We start from the raw sequence: 24149 nt of genomic DNA, 5'->3' as shown, positions 1-24149 counted from the left end.
GCCTCAGCATCGCTGCCCCGGGTCTCCCAACTCTCTGCTGCGGGTATGGATCCTTCTTCTCTTAATCCTCGCCCGGGGATCTCCATTCAAAAGTTGATTCGCAGTAGATTCAACTGTTCTGTCTCCCCTGTCTCGAGAAGCCATGTTTTCTTCCTTGTTGCGTCCTTTGGACATTGCAAACTCCGTCTCTCTGCTGCTTCGGTGGGGGCTGTCATTCAAGCAACGATCGGTGGTTATGCAGCAGACTTTGATGTTCTCCATTTGAATGATCGGGTTTTTCGTTTCTCTGTCTCTTCCAAAAAGGTCGGTTTTCACATTGTCTCTCTTCGTTCTTTTGAGTGTTCTGAGTACAAAATTTTCTTCCACCTTTGGGGGATGGGTGGACCGAACTGGAAACGTGAATGGTCTCTGTTCTGCTCTGAAGAAGTTGCTTCATGGACTAAAATTCAGAGGCACTCTCGGAAATCAGAGAGCCATAGTAGCCGGGTGAAGCCTTCAGTTTCATTTGCACAAGCTGTAAAGAGCAACCTTCTCACCGGTGCAAACAGTGTTCCTATGGCTCGCCGATCTGGAACACACGTTCACCGCGTTCTTGAGCCGCAAGGTAACATTGCAAGAGACAGGCAGCCCATTGGCTCAGTTCTTCGCAATCCCATGGTCCGAGGAAGCCACAATTTGAATTTGAACAACAGTGCATTAGGGGGTCAAACCAGTCCTGCAAATAACACCTTTTCAGCTCTGAAGCACACTGCAAATCTCTTTTCAGCCCTGAGACCCGGATTTTGCTCGCGTTGTCTTTCTCCACATCATGTTAGGGCACTGTGCAAATCCAGGATCAGATGCTTCGCTTGTCGTGAAGTGGGACATATTGCAACTCATTGCAGATCTCAGCAATTCTGGGGAAAATCAGATAATGGGCCGGTTCTTTGCGACACCGTATTAAGGCTCAACGTTCACAATTCAGACGTACGTCTTGGGCCGGCCAACTGTGCGCCAAAACAGTCAAAGGGTTTTCAGCTCTTCGGGGCTTGGGTCGGCCAGCAGACCAACACCTCCCAGAGGCTGCCGCGGGCGGAGCCAATAGAAATCGCCCTTCAGAGCCCACTTACCCTGGACAGTGGGACAAGAGAAGAGGAGGTCCACATTGCAGCGGGCAAACAAACGGTGAACCCAATTTTCAGGCCGTCCGGTGACTCTTGCGCTCCCACCTTTATCCCCCCGGCTGACTGCATTAACAACGTACCAACAAAACCCCAGCCAGTTCAGTGCTTGCCACACCCATCTCAACACTCTGCTCCAACTCCTCCAGATATTGTGCCACCGATCATGGCATACCAGCGAGCCAATCCGGCATTGTTCAAGCCACGGGGTATGATGGTCAGAACCATGGCGCACAGAAGGCCAAGACCAAGGAATGAAGATCTGGCTATTGTCACCATCCATCCGATTCCTGGTAATGTCCTCCATTTTCCAGTTGTTGAGGAAGTCATTAGAGAATGCTGTGCTAGCAGAAGGGCTAGGGTTAGTGAAGTTCAGAAGTGTCCCTTGGGCCAGGCTTTTGTCAGATTTGAACATGAGTATGATCGTGATAGGATGGTATCTGATAGCCCGCATCTATATGGTGGATCACACTTTACTTTTGTCAAGCACAATCAGGGTAGAAATTGGAGAAGTCTCACATTTAATCATGAATGCTGGGTCATGATGCTAGGGTTACCGGAGGATTACTGGGAGGATGAGTTCATTGAAAGCTGTCTTGGGCCTTTTGCTAGGATTATTGATTGGCACAAGGATAAAACAGAGGCAGACACCACTGACCTGTCCAAACTCTTAGTTAAGGCTAGAGTCGTGGATCTGGAGAACATTCCACACTTTTCAGTGTTCTCAGATGGGCTGGGTCTCAACGGTCAATCTTGGTCAGTCCAGTGCGAGATCCTCCAACATGAGTTCATTGGCCCCATGCCTCCGGATGAGGAGCAGGTCCCTCCACCTCCGCCTGATGGTGGTCCTCCAATGTTTGACTTTTTTGGTCTAGGACAGCCATTGCTTGCACCTGTGCCAGATAATGGTCAGAATATCGAAGAACAAGACAATCAGAATGAGCAGCATCAAGACCATGAGTTGCCGGGACCAGCAGGAATTCAGGTGCCGCAACAGCTGAACCTCAACATCCCCCTTCAACATTTGGACCAAGACCTCAACGACTTTCCAGATATGATAGACCCACTGGAAATGATCATCAACCCTGCCCAAGGGATTGACCAGGAAGATGTGGTGCTTCAGATTGCCAACCCGCCACGTGCTTTAATGCCTATGACTGAACCAGAAGAGGAGCCATTCCAGATGCCAACTCACTTCCCTGTCATGCAGGTAGATGAAGAGGAACTCATGAACAGTGACGAGCTCCAGAGCTCCCCTGAACAGGAGTTTGGTGCTAGGAGCTATTTCAACAACCTTGAGCAAGGCGAAAGCAGTAATGCTCAGAGGGGCAATTACCCAACCAATGTGGCACATAACTTGACTCTAAATCAAACTGGGCACATTGGAGCCAGTCATATCAGTAATCTGGAACAAGGAGAAAGCAGTAACAGGCAGAGGGGGGTTTCCCCAGACACTGTTGACCCTAACCTGGCACAGAATCAAGCTGGTCCACAGTTGGCACACTCTATTGAACCAGCAGGACAGAACTTGATAGCAGTACAAGCACAGGCCAATGATGTTGAAGCTCAGGCAAATCAATATGTGCCTCCAGCACCTGCAGAATCCATGCAACAGGATCCTAGCAATTAGTCTGACCAACATGCCATACAGCAGTCTTTAACTGCCACTCAGCAGCAAAATGAGGGATGCATGTTTCACAGCAATATCCAGATAGGTATGATAAGAACTTTTACCTTCAGCGCTGCACCATCTGATTTGAGCCTGGCGGGAATGCGTTTGAATAAACAGGCTGATTTGAGCCCATCTGTACTTGAGAGCCCATCTGAACTTGAGATGCTTGCGGTGCCTAAAGAGTGGGCCAATTTCTTCAAGGGCCTGCTTCTCTCGCCAGCACAATTCAGCTGGGCCAAAAAGCTCTTGCAAATGGGGCTCCCGGACCTCCTTTCCTCAGGCCCACAGAACGACTGTATGATTTCCCTAAAGAAGCAGACTAGTCAAAACAATTGCAATTTGCTGTCCGAGGGACCTAGGATGGCTTCAGAATTAGAAGAGGCTTTACCCTCTCAAGATTATGAAGATCCAGTATTGTCCAAAAAGAGAGGAAGAAAAGCAAAGGCTTCCACACCGGTTGTCGAGTCAGCCGTGAGAAGGAGTGTCAGAATTCAGGCTCATACCAAAGGGTTTAAATCGGATTCATGCACCAAGAACTGTCTAGCATGCTCCTCTGAACCCCCAATCCTGACCAACTCAGCCATAAAGAAGATTGGCACCGCACTTTGTCAGTTAACAGAGTCCGAGATTGAAGAGCTCAGCTCAGCAAGCAAGAACAATGTGGGTCCCATAGGGAAGAAAACCAAGAAGAACACAAAAAACAGTGGAAATGAGGACAACAAGGAGGAAGGTAACAAGGATGATGAGCAGCAGCCTTAGGAATGCTACTCAGTCGTATATTTGGGATGGAGATGGATCTCTCCCGTGGATTTTGCTTCACCATGATGCAGGCGCATTTTGGACTGATCGGGCTACCTCGGATTATGCAACGACAGGTGGTCAGAAAACTCCAGGGGTGGGCACTGAGGATTTCCCCATTCTATGCAGCTGCGGTGTTCTGATAGCTCATGTTGCCATCTTTAGGCCTACTTGGTTTACCTTTGAACTAGTTGTAAACACAAGCCTATGGACTATTGGGTTGTGTCGATTTCGCTTTGCATCAGCAAGCACTTACCCTTCCTAGGTGTTTGGTTTCTATCTGCGTTTGTCGCTTAAGAGGACTTTGAATCTTTTCCAATATCGGTTTCAATGAATCGTACAAAATCATGGTGTGTGCTTGACTGGAATGTCAGAGAAATTAACAGTGAAAAAAAATGGAACTCCATCAGAGATAAAATAATTGAAAGTCGATGTGAGATAGTATGTTTACAGGAAACAAAAAAGAATCATTCGATCTGGCTTTTATTAGGAAATTCTGCCCCTGGGACTTTGATAGTTTCCATTTCTTGTCATCAATTGGGGCATCGGGGGTCATCTGGAAAAGTGCTTCGTTCACCGGAAACCCAGTTTTCAGTAATGCATATGCCCTCAGTATAGAATTCACGTCAAGGCACAACAATGACTACTGGTTGCTAACTACAATATATGCACCTTGCACTCAACCCGGGAAAAGAGAGTTTCTGCAGTGGTTCAGCGAGATTCAAATGCCTGATGAAATGAATTGGCTCATTGTGGGGGATTTTAACCTAATAAGAAAACCTGAGGATAGAAATAGAGAGGGGGCAAACATAAATGAAATTTTCCTGTTCAATGAAGCTATTAGTAAGCTGGACATCATTGAGCTTCCCCTGCATGGAAGGCAATTTACATGGACAAACAAGTAAACACCTCCATTACTAGAGAGACTAGACTGGTTCTTCACCTCTAACTCATGGACTACTAAATACCCCAATACAGCAGTTAAGACCCTAGTAATGGAAACATCTGATCACTGGCCCTGTGTAATCCAAATCAGCACATCTATCCCTCAACCTAATTTGTTTCGGTTTGAAAACCATTGGCTCAAGCATGAGGACTTCATTGATGTAGCTGTGCATGGATGGAAGGCCCCAGAGCATGCCAAGTTCAAGAACCTCAGAAAAGATCTAAAGGAATGGAGGAAAAAATTGCCCAATCTGGCTCTAGCCATTGAGAAAGTCAAAATGGTCCTAAACTTCCTGGAGACCCTTGAGACCTTTAGAGACTTATCATTGCTGGAATGGAATTTCAGAAGTTTGGTGTCGGGAAAACTAGTGTCACTACTCCAGCAACAGAAAATTTACTGGAAGCAAAGAGAAAAAATTAGGTGGGTGAGAGAAGGAGATGCAACTACCAAATATTTCCATTCACATGCAACTATCAGGTATAGATCCAACAAAATTGCCACCCCACAGGATGAATCAGGGAACACTATTCATGAACACAATCAGAAGGCCATCCTTCTATGGAATACATTTAAAGAAAGGATGGGGGTCTCTGAATTTGACTCTATGGCATTTGACCTGCAACATTTGATTCAGCCCTCAGAGGATCTTGACCATCTAGAGGCAGATTTCACCCATCAAGAGATTGAAGCTGTAATCAACGAACTTCCAAGAAACAAGTCTCCAGGGCCTGATGGTTTCTCTAATGAGTTCATTGAAGAATGTTGGCCTCTGATAAAGTGGGACATCATCAACCTGTGTCAGGAATTTCAGAATTCTGAGATCTGTCTAAAGAGTATCAATTCCTCTTTCATCACCCTCATCCCCAAAAAAGACAGTCCCATCTCGCCCAATGACTTTCGACCGATCTCCCTTCTTAACACCTCCATGAAAATAATTACCAAGCTGCTGGCAAATAGGTTACAGAGGAAAATTCAGAACCTAATTCACCAGAATCAATATGGGTTTATCAAAAAAAGATCTATTCAAGATTGCTTAGCCTGGGCTCTGGAGTATCTTCATATTTGTCACAAATCCAAAAAAGAACTTATTATTTTGAAACTGGATTTTGAGAAAGCTTTTGATAAGGTTGAGCATAAGGCAATTCTGCACATCTTAGAAGCAAAAGGATTTGGACCAAAATGGATTAGTTGGATTAAGCACATCTTAGCTTCTGGCACCTCCTCTGTAATCATGAAAGGAACCCCAGGCAAAGTGTTTCAGTGCAAGAGAGGGGTTAGACAGGGCGATCCTCTATCGCCACTTCTGTTTGTGCTAACTGCTGATCTCTTGCAAACAGTTATCAATGAGGCAAGAAACAGAAATGTGCTAAGGAACCCAATTCCTCTCACATACACACAAGACTTCCCAATAATCCAGTATGCTGATGACACTCTGTTAGTTATGGAAGCCTGCAGCAGACAGCTGGTTGCTTTAAAAGCTCTTTTACACTCTTTTGGTACCTCCTGTGGCTTAAAAGTAAACTATCTCAAGTCCTCCATGGTCTCTATCAACACCAGTCAGGCAAAACTCAATCATCTTGCAAGCACTTTTGGTTGCCGGACAGAAAGTTTACCATTCACCTATCTTGGCCTGCCACTAAGTCTTACCAAGCCCAAAGTAATCGATTTCTCTCCATTGATTAGCAAATGTGAAAGAAGGCTAGCTGCAACTTCTAGCTATCTAACCCAGGCAGGAAGGCTTGAAATTACAAACTCTGTGCTAACAGCTATGCCCACTTACTGCATGAGTACATTCCTTCTTCACAAAGGGGTCACAGAGCAGATTGACAAGCTCAGAAAGACATGTCTTTAGAGGGGTGCAGATATTAATGCAAGACAGATTCCAAAAGCGGCATGGGAAATGGTTTGTAGGGAAAAGGACCAAGGAGGACTTGGTATCATAAACATCAGAACCCAAAATGAAGCTCTACTCATCAAACAACTGAGCAAGTTCTTTAACAAGGACAACATTCCATGGATTTCCTTGATTTGGGAAAAACACTATGACAATGGTAAACTGCCTGGTAATGGTAGAAAAGGTTCTTTCTGGTGGAAGGATTTGCTCAAACTATTGGACAAATTTAAAGGTATGGCTAAAGTAGAAATTCAGAATGGGACATCATGATTGCTCTGGGATGATCTTTGGGCTGATGCGATCCTGCAACAAAAATTTCCAGAATTATACTCTTTTGCCAAAAATAAGAAAATCAGCTACTTCGAGGCAAGCAACTCACCACAGTTATATGACATGTTCCATCTGCCGCTATCACAGCAAGCGCACCATCAATGCAGTGTTCTTCAGGATCTTTTCAATCACAGCCAAATGATCGACCAAAATGACAACTGGTCCTTCATTTGGAATAGTAACAGCTTCTCAGTGAAAAAAGCATACCAGCACCTTAGTGGCCATCAGCATCTGCACCCGATTTACAAATGGCTATGGAACTCCTCTTGCCAAAACAAACACAAAGTGTTTTTCTGGCTAGTATTAAAAGACAGGCTGAGCACTAGGGAATTACTAGGAAGAAAAAACATGCAGCTGCCAGATTATACATGTGTTTTGTGCGCCAATGGACTTGTTGAATCTCTATCCCATATGTTACTGCAGTGCCCTTTTGCCATCCAATGCTGGGGGTTGATTAACCTAGATATTCAACAAAACCTTGAACCTTATCAAATCCTAGAGAGCTTCAAGGATCAGCTCAATGTTCCTTTCTTTATGGAGGCAATTATCATAATGGCGTGGACTATTTGGTCAGTCAGAAATGATTCTATCTCCAGAGGCATCAATCCTTCTATTCAAGGTGTTAGGTTCAAATTTAGAGATGAATGGAGGCTGCTCCTTCTTAGATCTAAGTCAAGTTATCATCCACTTATAGATCTATGGACAGCAAATCTTCTTTAGCACTTTTCTTGGTCATTTCTTGTTATATTTTCTTTATTTCTTTTTTTGTCTCCTAATTCCCCCCCCCCCCTGTTTTTTTGTTCTCGGGTGAAACTGTTTTCTATTTTCAATGAAGCACTGTAGGGGTGCTCTGCCCCTCCAGTTTTAATCAAAAAAAAAACAATTGGACTACTGGAGTCTAAATAAAAGAGTTGGAGCATGTGAATATACTGTGAAGTGGAGCTATAGTACGCAAGCGACAATGAAATTAAATGTGTGGAACGAACAACGGCAAAGTTTGTCCCTCCGGCCAGGTATCATTGCTCGGAAAAGACGAAAGAATGATCTCACCATCGTAGAGCGTTTGACCTCGCTCTGTCGTCCTTTAATCATGGCCAGCTTTTAATTATTGGCTACTCCTAGTCCGAAGTCCAAACTTTGTAGGCATGCTGCAGTGCGGAATATTCGTGGTAGATTCTCTGCGCATGCATGCAGTGAGGGTTTCACCCACCAGAGCCACCACCACCGGCGGTACGTATAGTAGTGATCTCGAAAGGGGTCAATATGACGGTCCTAGCTTGTTCACGGAACATATACTATGCGCGTGCAAATGATGAGTGGATATATTGGTGGGTGTAGGCAACACGTATACGCTTCCATTCGTTCTTCTTTCCTGGTCTCCTCCCAACAAGGCAACACGCGTGCGTGCGTGCGGGGGATCATATATATATGCATCGGACGGAGGCGTGTGTTGTCACTCGCTTCGACGCTGCCGGCCGGGTTTCTCTGTGGCTCCGACGTTGCAGATCGTTGCGCTCGGAGCTTATGAGAAGAACGCAGTTAGTCTTTGTCTGCTCTCGTACTATGGATCATAGAATCTGCTTTGATATTCGTATCCAGCAAGAGAGCACAGAACGACCACGGTCACCATGCATGCATGGCCGGATTCGTCGATCAGTCAGTCCCAGTGTCGTAACAAAATGGGGCACCATTGTTGTCTCAATCTTTTCATGCTTTCTGTGAACAGAAAACTGTCATCATGCCACTGTTGCGCGCGGTCTGAGAATCATCCACATCATCAGCTAGTACATGTTGGAATCTACGCTACATCAGATGTTCGTTATTAATTCACACAGTCTTCTGAATCCAGCTACGCCGTGGAATGCAAAGACTACACAGTTTCAATCCGTACGTGGCCAAGTATATATATAATAGTCTGAGTTTGATTGTTTCAGACTACACGGGTCAAAACCAAAAGACGACGTGAGATCTGAATGACTGGATCTGTTATACATGACTACATGTACATGTACCTGTTACTTCTTGTAATTGCTCCCCCCTAAGGAATGAAAAGCACAAATGGTTCAAAAGCAGAGCTTGTTCGTTTGAGCTTATCAGTCAGCCATTTAGTAGTGTTTTTTTTTCTTACAAATTAAAGCCGGGCCTTCTTTCAAAAAATTAAAGCCGGGCCGCGCGGTGCATGACATGTACCATTCCCGTCTCCTGAAGTCTTGGCATCGTAACATGCCAAACAATTAACAAATCCACGAGATCTTCAAGAGATGCCCCACTGCGCCGCCATCGGAAGAACAAAACGCCACGTGATCAATCTCGAGACAAACGATGACAGGAGCAAAGTTCGATCGGGATGTTCGCTAGCTCGTGAGTGCCGATCAGTGGCAAGCGCATGTGTCGCCTGAGCTGTGCCTGTCATATATAAAGTATGTGCCGTCTCTCGCTGTACGTCGCCGTTGCGACGACACCTAGCTCATTGCAAATCACCACACGCCGGCCGGAGGATTTGGTTTTCGCTGTCCCGGACCACAGCCTTGATGCTTCTCATCTCTCTCGCTCGCCAGGCGAAGAGTCAAATCCAGCCTTGTTTTCCTCAGGAATCACGTTGCTCTAAAATCAAAGAATCCCAGGGTTACTTTGTTCCTTCTACACGGATTCGGAACTGTCCATTACGTGTCAGATCAGAGCATCATACATGGATGATGTCCACACATATACCTGCGAACACATGGTTTTTACATAACCATTGTGGAGCACCCTTGTTGTGTGATGAGCGATTGTCAACGTACCAATATTTTGGTGGGTTGTTGGTTCGGTGGTTCTACTGATATCCTGGCACAAGGTTATGTGTCGAAACGGTGTCTCTTGGCTTCGTGATGTGCAGGTGTGGAGTCTGGATGCGGTGCCAGCGGTCGGGTGAAGGTCAAGTAGGGCGTGCCGTGCTGACGGACCGGTTGCGGTGAAGGGCGGACGTGAGGCTTGGACTGACGGACCAGACGACCGGGTGGCCAGCTGCGGTGGCTGACACTTGGGACATCGATAAGCGCAAGTGTACACGGCGGGGGACGCGTACGGCTACGCTACTCGCGGCGGGTTTCGCGGGTTTGGGCCTCAAAACCCGGACGGAGGTCCCGATGCGGACGGATGGCACGTGGCGGCATCGGTGAGATCGCTTCGGAGCGACGCTACCGGTGAGGAGGCGCGGTGGCCGTCGGATTTAGGTCATGTCGAGTTGGACTAGAATGCCCCTGGGGCTAGCTAGTTCGCTCAAAAATATCTAGGGACATTTGGGGAATATGTAATATGCCTGATAAATAAACCGGGGGAGTTCCCCGTCTCTCCTAACCCCCTCTCCACTTCTCTCACGCCACCTCTCTGCCAACAGGTAGTTTTTTCCTTTCTCTCTAGGTTTAGCTCTTTTTTCCAAGTTCTAGACTGAGAAGAATTCGTAGCATTTTTGTTGTGTTTTGGAGTGGGAATGGAGGCCCAAATCCTCCTTTTGTCCTTTGGGATTCCTATTTTGTGTCATTGATTTTCGCTGTCCAAGTTCATCGTTTTTTCCCTTTTTCGTTCTTTGCTATAATCTGAATTTTTCCGAGTTTGAGTCAATCCCAAGTAATGATTTTTGGGGAATAGCTTCGTGGTAGGGCAAATTTCATCTGTGCCAAGTTTGGCAGCGATTCGTTTTGTTTTGGAGGAGATCCGTATGTTTTTCTGTCTGGCATCGGTCTCTGTTCTTCTTGTTCGTCTTGCTCAGGCTCCAGGCGGACGGACCGATGATGGCATCTAGCACCACTGGTGTTTGTTGGCACGAGGTCGAGCACTCCTAGCCGAACGTCGCAGCAGCCGTGAGCATCCGCAGAGCAAACACCAGGTCTCCGGTGTTTCTCTCTGTTTTACCCGTCGCAGTTTTCTGTGCCCTTGTTTCTCTCTGTTCTTCACTGCTTTAGGTTGTGTGCTCGAATTGGCGCTGTGCACGAGCAGGCCCAAATTAGTCCTCTTTCTTACGCAGCTGTGAGCATCCCCTCAACTTGCGTTGTCCCTGTCCAGTTCTTGTTCGTAAATTTTTGTTTCGTCCTAGCTGATTTCCTGCTAAGCTGCTTCTGCATTTACGTTTCAACTCTAAGCATTTCAGCACCGTCAGTTTCTGCAACAAGCTTTACTTGCTTCAGGGTGTACGTGGCCTTCTTAGTTTCTTTTTGTGCATCCGTTCAACAAGTTGGAGAGCAGCTTCTCTATTGCTGTGCGTGTGTGTTGCAGTCTTGAGAATGTTGTTACATCTGCAGTCTGGCTCTCGGTTTAGCAGTTTTGCAGGTAGCTTGTGAGCTTCAAGTAATGCAGCAGGTGCTTGCCTCTTTCAGGTTCCTATGCATTGATTTCAGTAGCAGCTGCTCAGCATCTCACCATGGTTTTTGAGCGGCAAGAGCTGCAGCCCGTGCTTGCCTGATTTTGATTGGTCACAAGCCCTTTTGTTCCTTTCGTAATATACTAAAGCAATGATTGCTTAAAGCTTGGAGCTTTAAATTTGTTGCTGTTAGTCAGTTGTGAACTTGGTTCATTTTCTTTGTGATTGGTTTAAGCAGCACATGAGCAGCAGACCTGAGAGAACTAGGCTAACGTGCAACCCATTCTGTTCTGAGTTAATTAAATTTCCATAGGATTTTCCGGTTAATTTTTCTAGCCTCGATTTCTTATTTTGCGTCTAGTTTGGTCGTTTGAGCTCCGTTTTGAGTTCCGTTTTTTGCACTGGGTTTCTATTGTTGGAAATATTTTATCTAAGTGCTCTTGTCACAGGTGGACTTGGGTAATTTAGTTTCGGGACTCTCGCTTGTGCTTGGGAGTGATTTTGGGACAGCGGCCAAATATTTTCGAGAGAAAATTTGAGGCTCCCATTCACCCTCCCTCTGGTCGCCGTTTTCGGTCCTTCAATACCAATCAAACCAGTTCCTGAGCCAACCGAACATCTTCTTCAAAAGCAGCTATTATATCATCATGCATGCCAATTGACGAAAGGTCTAGAATTCACCGCACGACACATGGACAAACTACTATTTTCTAATGTGGTTCTAGCTAGCTTGTTATATTATATGGAGGCTCTCATGGAAGTGAAGGATCCTTTCAGAGGTAGTGGCAGGCGTCCTCTCTTTTCTACGGTGGCGGTGATGGTGGCTGAATCGCATTTCGTCTGACCTAGGTCCTTGGAGGTGAGTGGATGCGTGGTTTCCAGGCAGGTTGGCCATTGACCAAATAAGCTCCAAAGGTTTATTTCATCAGAAGTGCACTCTGCTGCTAGATCTACTTTATGGCGCTACGAACGCATGATCTCTGAATGTCTCCTATTTTCTACGAACACAACTTTCAGCATGTTCTATGGTGCAACTCTGCAGGCATCCAGTCACCTTAGGTCTTGTTTAGTTCTAAAAAGATTTTGGATTTCGGTACTGTAGCATTTTTGTTTTTTTATTTGATAAATATTATCCAATCATGGACTAACTGGTCTTAAAAGATTCATCTCGTGATTTACATGCGAACTGTGCAATTGGTTTTTGTTTTCGTCTATATCTAATGCTTCATGCATATACCCCAAGATTCGATGTGACGGAGAATCTTGAAAAGTTTTTTGTTTTCTTGGGCCTTGTTTAGTTCCAAAATTTTTGGCAAAAATGAGTACTGTAGCAATTTCGTTTGTATTTGACAAATATTGTTCAATCATGGACTAACTAGGCTCAAAAGATTCGTCTCGTCAATTCCGACTAAACTGTGCAATTAGTTTTTATTTTTATCTATATTTAATACTTCATGCATACGTCTAAAGATTCGATGTGACGGGGAATCTGAAAAATTTTGCAAAACTTTTAGGGAACTAAACAAGGCCTTGGTGAACTAAACAAGGCCTTGGCAGAGATGTCAGATGTCAGTTGTACATGTTGCAATATTTCATCATCATAATAGGTTAATTAGAAATTTTCCTGATGGTTATTTAATCCCCCTGTGTGTTTTTTAGAAACCGTCAAGATAATATTAATTTTCTTGCATGTTTTTCCAAAACCGTCAAGGTAATTCTATTTATCCTGACAGTTTATGTAGTAATCATAAAAAAATCAAAAACATCAAGGAATTTCAAGTTTCTAGTCTTGTGTGTGCATTTTTTTCATTGGATCTTGTAATCTATACACACATGTACAACAACTATTAAAAACAACAAGAGACAACCTCAGAGATACTGACTTTGTCCCAAAAATAAATTGTGATTCTAGGATTCAGTGAGCAAATCTATTATTCAAGTTGCTAATGATCTTCTTTTTTCGGACGCAAGTACGTTTTGGTTTGTTCCATGAGATGGCCCATCTGTTAGCCTAGGAATATGTTGGATGTTGCATCTAAATGTATAGTTTTTTTAGATGAGGTGAGTATGCGCTCGTGTATATGAGTGTCTGCGTCTGCTGGATCTCGCAAAAAAAATCACCAAACTACAAATAGGGACTATGAGAGTACATATTAGTAATAGTATCTCTTATTCAAGTTGCTTCAAAGGCTGCATGGACCCTGATGACAGGTTGCTTCAAAGAGCTAAAAAATGTTGTCATAGTTAATTTGGGGGTGTTTGGTTGGAGGTGTTAAAGTTCTTTCGTTTTATTTAACAATTAGTGTCTAATCATAGACTAATTATGTTTAAAAGATTCGTCTCGCAAATTACTCTCTAGTTATGTTTTTAGTTTCGTAAATAGTCTTTATTTAATACTCTATGCATATATTCAAACATTCGATGTGGTAGATGTTAGAAAAAATGGAGCAACCAAATAGGCCCTTATTCCTCGTGGAGATGAATATGAATTCAACAAGCTCAGGGATAAGCCATTGACCTCAAATGACATGTTTCGGTTGATCCAGCAATTGACTTAGGAAAGGAAACAATTACCACATGAGTTAGGCACGTGTTATAGAATGATTTGCTGACAAAGAGCAATACAAACAATCAAAGAAAGAATTGGACACCAGAACTAGGCGGCTCGAGAAGGAGAAGAGTGGTGTCCAAACTGTAGCAAGGGCAGGCAGGCCTGCTCGGCTAATCAGTTGCTTCGTAGTCCTAGGTGCCTAGCCTGAGCTACTTCTGTTAGGTTGGGGATTTTGGATTCGAGCTGTGAAGCCATGGACACTCGATATGAGGTGCGACATGAGGTGCGAGACGGAGGGAGATGGAGGGGTACCACATATACGAAAATAAATGTTGACGGGACATGGGAGTTGGAGAAAAATGAAGGGGTACACACATATGAAAAAAGAAAACCATAGTGGGCCAGCCCAATTAAGAAAATGATAGGGGTTTCACTCGTCCGGTGGTCCAAGTTTGCGAATATCTTCGTCGTCAACCTAGCCCCTTCTAGCAAAGCTCCAATGGCATGAAGTTCTAGGTGCTCAGGGAGGGCTCCATGGGTGTGGCGGTGGTAGGGGTGCAGGGGGGCTCCATGAGCATGGCGACCATGGGGGGCTAAACCTCGCCCCAACACTGGTACAATGGCGGCCCATAATTCTACTCCCTTTGTCCTTAAATAATTGTTAGTTTTCGTTTCTAAAAAAACAGTTTGACTGAATATATATAAAAAAACAACGACTTCCTCCCTTACATGCAGCGTGGCAGTGGCGAAGCTAGAGGAAATTGGAAAGGGGTGCACGTAGCTTGTGGGTGCATAGACATCTTCTGTACGAGGTGTATATATAGTGAAATTTTAGACATAATCACTGTTTAAATGCACCTCCTAATTATTATGTAGCTTCGCCACTGCAGCGTGGGTAGTGTGGAGAAGGGCCGGTAGCTGCGAAGCCTGGGGCTACAGCGATGAGTATAGGAGAGATGATGTACCCCTGAGTTTTCAGGTCGCACAGACAGAATTGGGCAAGAGACCTGAACCAACAATTGGACGGACCACGTCACGAGCAGGCTCGATCATTAGGGCGTCCCCAACACACCACGCTGTCATTAGTTCACAGAATCACAGGTTACAGGTGATTGGCCCTATCCGCTGACCTGTTTTTTAGCGCGGGATTCGTATAGTGAAAGATACCCGTCGTCATCAAACAACCGACAACCGAATACTCGTACGGTTAATTTGGCTGGCAGCAGTAAAATAATGATCTACTAGAGATGGCGGCTACATCCAGTACCCTTCCTCTTCTGCTCTAGAGGGGCCACACATACGCCATGTCAACTAGTTCCTCTAGACGTGGCCACACACACACACCTGAAATCTCAAGTTACTATCATCCGCATAGCCCAGGGAGCTGTCTGCACGCGAAATCGATTTCTTCCTCTGTCATTTCTATCGTCTCATCGCTATCGTAGTGGTCATCATCTGATTTGGTCTTCCTGCGATGCTCCGCCACATGTGAATCATTTTGATGCTTATCCTTGTTCTTGCCATCCATGTCCACGCGAGCAAACTCAGCCTGATAGATCTTCTTGCACTTGGCTGCTAGTTGACACAGTTGTTCTTTGGGCAGAGCTGCGCCTTTTCCGCCTCCATCTAGTTTCAGCAGTTCGTTGACAACATGGGGTACGAAGCTCCACTGCTCTGCAACTCCCTTGATATCCTGAAAAGTTTTTTTTTTCATAGTCAACCGAGACTGATTGAGTTACAATACACACATCATCAGTGTGAGCAATAACAAAAGAACATGGTCAAGCTATTTGGTCCATTGTGTTGACTATCTATTCCAGTTCTTATGATATACTTAAAACTAAAAGCATAATCTCAATGGCAATGAAACCAGAACAAAATTTTATCCAGCTATTTTTGCTTTCAAGATTATTGATGATCGGTGTTTCAGTGAACATGTGCTCTAACAAATCACCATATATAGCACAGTTTATGTTGACTACCAGTACTAGTCAATATGCAAATATATTTTGCAAAAAGAAAAGTCAATATGCAAATACATACATTTTATAAATGACGAACGGTGATATTGCGTTCCTTACATTGCCTTGCTCGAGGGATTCTATGGCGTCTTGCAGACAAGTGATTATCCCTTCAGAAGCTATTGTCTTCAGTTCACTTGGCTCTGGCTGTCAGGAAAGAAACCAGAGAAAAACAAGTCAGTCAAAAAAAAAAAAGCAAATGTTAGATTCATCTGCTAAAAGACCCTTGGACAGCAGAGGCAATACTAAACAAAAAGCCTAGAGCATAAATACATGTTTTTTTTTCCATTAGGTACACCCACCTTCTCTTCTTGGCTGTCCAGCCATGACATAGTCTGTGCCAGATCATCGACGGCCCATTGCTTTATTTTGGAGGGAGAAAAGCACTTGTTTGCAGATTCTAAATTTCCTGCCTGTACAGAAAAGGGAAAAATACTATTGTGAGTTTTTATTGGACAAAAAAAAGCATGCAACAGAATCATCAAAACTCCTGCGTTCCAGGCACTCATGTTGCCTTCATCTTGTTCTATCTAGAAAAGTTCTCTAATTTAGGCCTTTTAGGGCATTTTCACTTGGAAACAGGTAGCACTGAACAAAATCAATGAATTTTGTAAAAAGAAAAAGGATCGAGCTGGATGCCCTATCCTACCACTACCAGACTCAAGTACTTATTAACTCAACAAAATACTTTTACACAATTTTTCATGTTCTCTTTAACATTTGATGGATGGATTTAATGCTTAACAAAAATCATAAAAATAATGAAAGGATCATAGGCTGTAGATTATCCCGACTGAGCATAAAACTCTTAACTCTGATGCATAGTTGGTTCCAACCTGAATATACACACATCGGATATTCTCACAAAAGAAAAAAGGTATATTAATGTTTAATAGATACTCATGTTCCTTAAAAAAGAACACTTTACATGTGCATTAAATAGCTAGAAATGCTAAAGCCATCAGATAATTGAAGTATTCAGGTTTGCCGGGAAGTATGTTACCAATATACTCATATCATAATCAAATAGCCAGCTCCTAGAATCAGAAAATACATCATCTTGTCATTAACATCATAATCATCAAATTTTTGGTTTTTGGTTGTTTCATAAGTTAACTTTGAACAAAACAGACCTCCGTGGCATCAGAGGTGGATGGCTTGACACGAGACCGTTGAACTTGCTTTTGATGCACTTTGCGTGTCTCCTTCTCATCTAGACCAACAAGGCCAAATAAATAAATGATACTTTTTAATTGATTTATTTCATGTGAAATTATACAAGGGAAAATGGTAAGCACTCAAAGCTGAAAGGATGATTCATATTTTAACAAATTAGTTAATGAGCATCAAATGTTTGATTCTTCGACTTTGAGGTTGCCAATGTTACAAATCATCACCGAAGCTTTAGAAAATTGTTAACTAAAAAAGGCTAAAACCAGTATATTATGTCCATTTAAAAGTGTATGCTATGACTATTGCGCGCCCTTGACTTACTGCGATTTCTAGAAAAATGTGAAAGAAGCTAAATGTGCCTAAGCGTACACAGGAGTTTATGAATGTACCATCCTTTGAAACACAGAAGAAATGAAGGATTGTTTTAACATTTGGAATACTTATTGAGAGAGTAAGCTATTAAGCTTAATTTGTTGGGCATCATATTATTAGTGCAACAACATGATACAGTTATACCTCTAGTACAAGGTTCACAGAAAGAGAAAATAAGCACAGAAAGAACTATATGATGAAAATACATAAAGGGAATAATGAAGAGCTTTTTGACCACATAATAAGTGCTATGTTATTGGTAAGCTGACAAGATCATGAATTGTAACGACAAAAGTGTGTGCATACTGAGTGTATATCAGATATAACTTATGGACATGCATAACAGCACCCAAAAACAAGATTGTGTGCCCATAAAAGATATTTCTGGTGAAAGTATCTATCACCTTGATCAGTTTCGACAGGCTCCTTATTTTTCCGCCATGGCTTTCCAGCATGCATAAGGAAAGGTTCAATGTCCACAAGCTTTTTTTGCTTGTAGGACTCAAAGATCCAGTCCTGAGAGAAGGCAAAACCATAAACAGTTTTTTTAGCTCTGAAACTTGGTGGAAGAGGAATTTTTTTCCTTGAAGGGGCTTGCCAAGAAGCTCACTACAACGACAATAGCTGAGAACCCACCTTTGAGATAATGGTTCCATTATCCGCCTGAACTTGTCGAAACTTGGGGGTGTTGACAAATGCACAAACAAGAAGGGTGCAGTCCGATGTCCAATCGGCTCGATACTCAGCCCCCATGTCCAATGCTTGTGAACGAAGCGTGCTCCTCTCCGGGTTCACGAACCCTGACAGCACAAACACCACCCCATCCTACACAGATGTATGAAATCACCAATACAGGACAGTATACATACATATATCTGATTGTAGCTGTGGCCAATAGATAGGTACCAAAAGTTTGGAGAAATCAGGCCCTTTCTGAGCCTTCTGGGAGGTGCCTGCATGTTTCTTCTTGCATGAATCGTCCTCTCCATCTTTAGAAGAACCCATCCAAGACGGGAGGCTTCTCTTGGAACCGGACATTTTATTGGGAAATCGAACTGCACCACTCTGCTGTCTTAATTTAAAGTTCTATATACGGTGTCAACTGAGATAGACCGATCTTGTGTGCGCTGAACAACACCCATATAAACCCGATAATTTTGCCAAAAAAAACGAATTTAGTAATACATCTAAACACTTAACACTTGCAATTAGATCGGATCCAAATACAGACAGCCATGTTTCGCACAACGGAGCAGGAAGGGAAACGAAGGGACCGGCATACCTGGTGGGTGCTCGTTGCCGCCGAAGGGCGCGACGAAGAACTGGGCACCTGGCGGCGGCGGCGGCGGTTGTCGCCGAGAGGGACACAACGCGGAGAGAACGGCGGCGGCGATTGCCCAGTCGACGGGCTGTTCGGCCCAGTGGAAGCGCACCCGCACGGTTCTGCTGCTGGGAGCCTAGGACATGAACCCAGTCCTTTTTTTTTTCTTAATATTTTTTTCGTTCTCTTTTTTTTATATATAAGTTTATAATCTTACGTTTTTATTCTTTTCATTCATGCTGCCGATATTTAGTGGAACATTTTTTTTGCGAATTTTAGTTTTAAACTAATTGAAACATAATATTTATTCAAACATTACAATGAGCAAATAGAATATTTTTTATTTTATTCAGGTGGAACTTTTTTCTTATGAAGTTAGAAATATTTTTTCTTTCGAACCGGAACTGTTTTCTTGTGGACTTGGAATTTTTCTTTTCTATAAGAATGCACTGATTAAACCTAAGAATTATTCCACACGATAAAAAAAAAGTCTTTAGCTTCATTAGAAAATACTCACTCCATCCCAAATTGTAAGTCATTCCAAGAATCTTGGAGAGTCAAACTTTTCTAAGTTTGACCAAATTTATATTATAAAATAATAATTATTATGGTACTAACTAAGTATCATTAGATTCTTTTTTAATTATATTTTCATAGTATACTCACTTTATGTTACAAATCTTAGTATTTTTCTCTATAATTTTGGTCAAACGTGAAAATGCTTTTGACTCTCCAAGATTCTTAGAATGACTTACAATTTAGGATGGAGTGTAGCTTCTTTTTTTTTCTTTTTTCTTTTTCCTTTTTTTGTTTCCAAGTGACTAACTTCTTAGCTAGTATAGAAGTAGCTCTATTATGCCCTGACCTCAATATTAGCCAATATCCACCATTTTGGTCCATACCTATCATTCTGGCTATTCAGACATATTACTATCCATTGGAACTCAAATAGCACTCGATGTAATGTATAATTTTACAAACTTGTTGAATCAGTTATCTTAAACCGAACTTTATGTTTTGTAGAATGATAATATAAAATTATTTAAATGTAGTTATATTTATAAATGTTACTATTCCACTGATAAAGCCAGGAATGGCACATCAATATAGTCTAGTACTTTACTTCAATTCCAATAGAAAAAAAAGGTCTCTAGGACGATCTTATTTTATCTTACTCTTATAAAGCAAAATCTTACTATCTATTTGTATCAATATGCAAGTTGTCCAACTAGACAATGCATTATCACACACATAATTAAAATCTACTAGCTCATATAATTATAATAATGTCCACGTCAATAAGATACATAAGTATTTTGTTTATCCACATCATTATGCTATGCAATCCACTAATCTGTAATTTTCACAACCACTAATCTGAAGTATGGCTGTCCTTCGATTTTTCTCTAATGGGCATGGTGAAAAAAAATTGGCCTAGATTTGCTCCCCGGCGAGTAGTGGCAGTTAAGAAAAGTTGACGACACCGAGGGAATCATCAGATGGTAACCAAGGAATTAATTTACTCTTTCATCAACCCCGGCGGCCGCTAGCTAGGCCGCTCGCTACCGTACGTCCTTTTCGTTCCGCTGAAATTTGGTTCATGTTGATGTTTTGTACACACGTTCAGAGAGCAAAGCAAGTACGGAATATAATACTGACTCAGTACATGAGTGTCCTGGATTAATTAATTTTATGTCGGAAATTAACAAAATGAATCAATGAGACGACTAAACAGATGGACAGCATGCAGCTAGCTAGCTAGCAGCATCATATATCATCAGCCTGGTCGCAGTAGATTCCACCAGGCCCACCATAGGCGACGTAGTGCCCGGGCCTCGTCTTGCTAGTCACCAAGGGAGTAGCGCCGTAGCAGCTGGGTGTGGTGGTGACGGTGCTGGTGGCAGGGTCGTTGAAGAGGGTGCCGTCGGAGGCGATGCCGAGGTACTCCATGATGGTGGCCGCGAAGCGTGCCCCGCCGCAGCCCGCTAGCATGCCGCTCCCCATGGGGGTGCTGGTGTGCTTGCCGCCGGGCCTCGTGTCCAGCACCCGCCCGCCCATCTCCACGTACACGGCCTCCGTGAACACTGTGTTGAACTCCGACTCCGGGTAGTAGCCGATGGCCTGGTCCATCACCGACACCCACCACTTCTCTCCTTCGGGCTCCTGCATGCAAGCGATCGAGAACGTATATATCATCCAATTCAATGCTGTTATGTAACGTTTGCTTGGAGTTACGTTGGAGATATATATATATATATATATATATATATATATATATATATATATATATATACGGAGTACTATCGCAATGCAAACTTACCCTGTGTATACTAACTGTTACAGCGTGCCTTTCACCGCCAACCTGCGAATCAAAATTGGACCATGCAGCTGCAAGCGCGAACGGGCTGTTTTCCTTGACACGGAACCCCCCACAATCCAGATTGAAGCAATTAACCTTTGCTCCGCCATCAGTCTGCAAACGTCACACAAATGGATAGATGATATGCACGGGTCATATAGTCTCGCATTTCAAATGATGATATGATGATCACGCAGAGTCTAATAAATTGGATACTTACAGTGTAATACACAAACAATCTTGATAAGGAATCTCCAAATAGGGAAGGCCAAGCCTGTGACATTGACAGGTGCACGTGCACAATGCAAAGATTAATTTGGGAGCTGGAAATTACGAATAATTTAGGCAACCTTCCTTTTTAACCATATCCAAAAGAAAAGTTTACATTTCTATATATGCCCATATATAATACAAAAGGGAGCACCCTCAAGAATTACCGTGTAAAAACCCCACCCAAATATGCGTTCAACCGATTAGTAGTAAGAATAAAAAACGTCCACACTACATTGGATAAAGGCAGCGCATTTCATAGGACCACTGTAATTATTTTTCTAAATTATTTCTCAATGTGCCTCAAACAAAAATTATTTCTCAATGAATAACAAGGAGGTATTTTGAGAAGTGGTTTGAATTAAAGGAATGTCAATCGTGCAATTTAGATTAAAAAAATGTAATCAAGAGAGAATAATATATTACCCCTTGCATATTTTCTTATACATTTCTTTAAAATTTATAAATGAAACATTCCGGTTTCGCGCTGCCACAAAATGAATGAGTATAATCAAACTTTGTATATACATTTATAATTAAACAATAGTATAAAATTAGTAAGAGATAATCACGCTCACCACGAGACCAACTGCAATCTGGTTGGTAAGAGTAGAAGGTGGCCGACCGCCGTGATAATTATCCTCCAGCGTATTGCCAATCAAAAGGTAGTTCATCGAGAATTCGTCGGGGTGGACGTCAACCTTCCAGTATGGCACGTCTGCTCGAGCGCCCAGGTACGGTCCGTTGGTGGCGTATGCAGCGGCGACCTACTTACACATTTCATACATAATATAGCAAATTCACATACAAATTAATCCCGACACCAAAATTCACATACCAGACTCCAGCTAGCCGAGTCACATCAAAAAGCTTGTACAGTTATCGAAAAGCTATTGCCGAAAGTATTATTTACAGATTTATTTATGAAAGAAAAATGTTATTGAATGATTAGCAGATACGGCAAACGTGCATCAACCAAATCGATCTTTAATTTACCTCCACTTTGCCGTTGGACGTGTCCATGGAGGTTAGGAGATGGAAGCTGGCGTTGCCGCCGCCGATGGCAGCAGGGCGTCCGAACGGCGAGGCCCGGCGTGCCATCTCGGCGACCTCCGGGACGACGGCGGCACGACTCGAGTTCCTCAGGATTCGGACGCTGCCGGCCGGGCACCTCCCGTGTTTTCGCCACGTCTGGTGGTGGTGACGGCCCGGCGGTTTCGACGCAGACGCCGCGGCGGCCATTGCTTTCATGCTCGTTCTCGGCTTCGCCTGGCAGCAAGATGCAACGTACGTCACCGATTGGAGACACAGGTCAGCAGAGCACAAATCAACAACAGATTAGTTGAAGGATCGATCCGAGGAAGTAAAAAGGAATATAATGACGTCGAATTAATTGTCGAAATAAACATGTATCTGTAAAAACAAGGAGAGCATGCACCTGAAGTATTTCTGTGTTCTTCTCAGGTGGAGCGCGCTTGATAAGCGCCGGCTGGTGGTACATGTCCACGCAATCAATCACGTCGCCGTCGTCACTCTGTGCCATTATATATTTGCACGACGATCAGCAACAAAACAAACATATGTGACGTGTCACTAGATGGTACACAGCACGTACGTACATACAAAAGTGTATACTGTATATATACGTACCTGGATGGTCCTGTGAACCATGGCCGCGCGAGCCGCTCCAATAATCACCATTGCTACCATGAGGACGACGATAGCCTTGACCACGCACGCCAACGCGAAATCCATAACGCTAGTCTAATCCACCGCAGGATTATTGTATCCTGTACAATGTACACATACTCCTATGTGTGTGTGTGTGTATATATATAGGTGTACATAGAGAAAAAAAGGAAAGAAAGTTATCATAATATGCCAACTCATGGCGCTTACATTAATCCTATCCACTTTTTTCGTCAAAGTTTTAAGCCTTTCCTACTTTACACTTTGAGAATATACCTAGCTAGATACGTGTCTAGGTTCATATCATGTTTCATGCTTGAGAATATAACCTGCGACAGTGATATATCGCCGTTTAGCTAGGCCACGTACGTACAACGCACATTCGCGAGGTGGAGACGACAGCATCATCACCGTCGTCGCACACGCGCTAAATTCGTTGGGGAGCTCGGGTGGGGCACACCTACCGTAGACCCCCAACAGGCCGGCAAACTTCCTCCTCCGACCTATCCTACCGGCGGCGGCGGCGGCGGCAATTCCTGGACGAAGAAGCCGAGAAGAGGCAGTGCTAGAGTCCGCCCAATCCGGACGGGAACATCCGTCCGGCACTGTTCCCGCCGAATTATTTTTCCATCCAATTAGCTACAGTGCGCACCGGCCAAAGCTCTAAATACACCATAGAACATGTTTACTAAGTGAAAAGTAGGAAAGGCTTAAAACTTTGACGAAAATACACATCTCTAAATACATCATAGAATACCACATGTTTACTAAGTGAACATCACTCAATACACCATAGAACATCACTAAATATATTATAAAACATTGCATATATATTATGTGAACATCACTAAATACATCATAGAACACCGCATTTGTATTAAGTGAACATCGCTAAATATATCATAGAACATCACTAAATACATTATAGAACAATAAATCATAGAACATCACGTATATTAAGTGAAAATACCATGAAATACACCCTATAACGTCACCAAATACACTATAGAATATCATTTATATACTATACGAACATCACTAATACATCATAGAAGATCATATGTATATTAAATGAGCATCACTAAATAATTACAAAAAAATAAAAAGAAAAGAATTGATAAAAATTTAAAAAATAAAGAAAGACTACAAATAAAAAATATGAATCAAAGAAAACATAATTGCAAAAAGAAACAAAAGAAAAAATAAGAAGAAAGAAAAAGGAAAGAAAAGACTAAAAAAGAAAAAATGATAAAA

At 43.0% G+C, this 24149-nt stretch overlaps 2 protein-coding genes and 1 long non-coding RNA gene across 4 annotated transcripts; 1 reads left to right on the top strand and 2 right to left on the bottom strand.

The window, feature by feature from the left end:
• Window positions 9281-12305, top strand: LOC110430774. The gene is made up of 2 exons (XR_002448135.1): window positions 9281-10179; window positions 11589-12305. It is a non-coding gene; the product is annotated as an uncharacterized LOC110430774 (long non-coding RNA).
• On the bottom strand, window positions 14699-18750 carry LOC8070726 (DNA-repair protein XRCC1). 2 transcript variants are annotated; one of them, XM_021448522.1, is made up of 8 exons: window positions 18539-18750; window positions 18163-18383; window positions 17893-18081; window positions 17661-17772; window positions 16845-16924; window positions 16014-16124; window positions 15772-15858; window positions 14699-15383 (listed from the first exon to the last, which is right to left on the bottom strand). In XM_021448522.1, the coding sequence occupies exons 2-8, from the start codon at window positions 18292-18294 to the stop codon at window positions 15054-15056; spliced, it is 1041 nt and encodes a 346-aa protein (XP_021304197.1). In that variant the 5' UTR covers window positions 18295-18383; window positions 18539-18750; the 3' UTR covers window positions 14699-15053. The 2 variants fall into 2 exon arrangements, with proteins under 2 accessions (XP_021304197.1, XP_002436462.1); XM_002436417.2 differs by having other exon boundaries at window positions 18163-18311; window positions 18539-18749.
• LOC8070725 lies at window positions 20345-22961 on the bottom strand. Its single transcript, XM_021449268.1, has 6 exons — window positions 22857-22961; window positions 22645-22740; window positions 22203-22475; window positions 21785-21973; window positions 20898-21050; window positions 20345-20740 (listed from the first exon to the last, which is right to left on the bottom strand). The coding sequence occupies exons 1-6, from the start codon at window positions 22959-22961 to the stop codon at window positions 20345-20347; spliced, it is 1212 nt and encodes a 403-aa protein (XP_021304943.1).

This window comes from Sorghum bicolor, chromosome 10 (genome assembly GCF_000003195.3).
Source record: "Sorghum bicolor cultivar BTx623 chromosome 10, Sorghum_bicolor_NCBIv3, whole genome shotgun sequence".
In the NCBI taxonomy this organism is placed as follows: Eukaryota; Viridiplantae; Streptophyta; class Magnoliopsida; order Poales; family Poaceae; genus Sorghum; species Sorghum bicolor.
The sequence above is the reverse complement of the archived record's forward strand: the minus strand, read 5'-3'. Positions and strand labels throughout refer to the sequence as shown.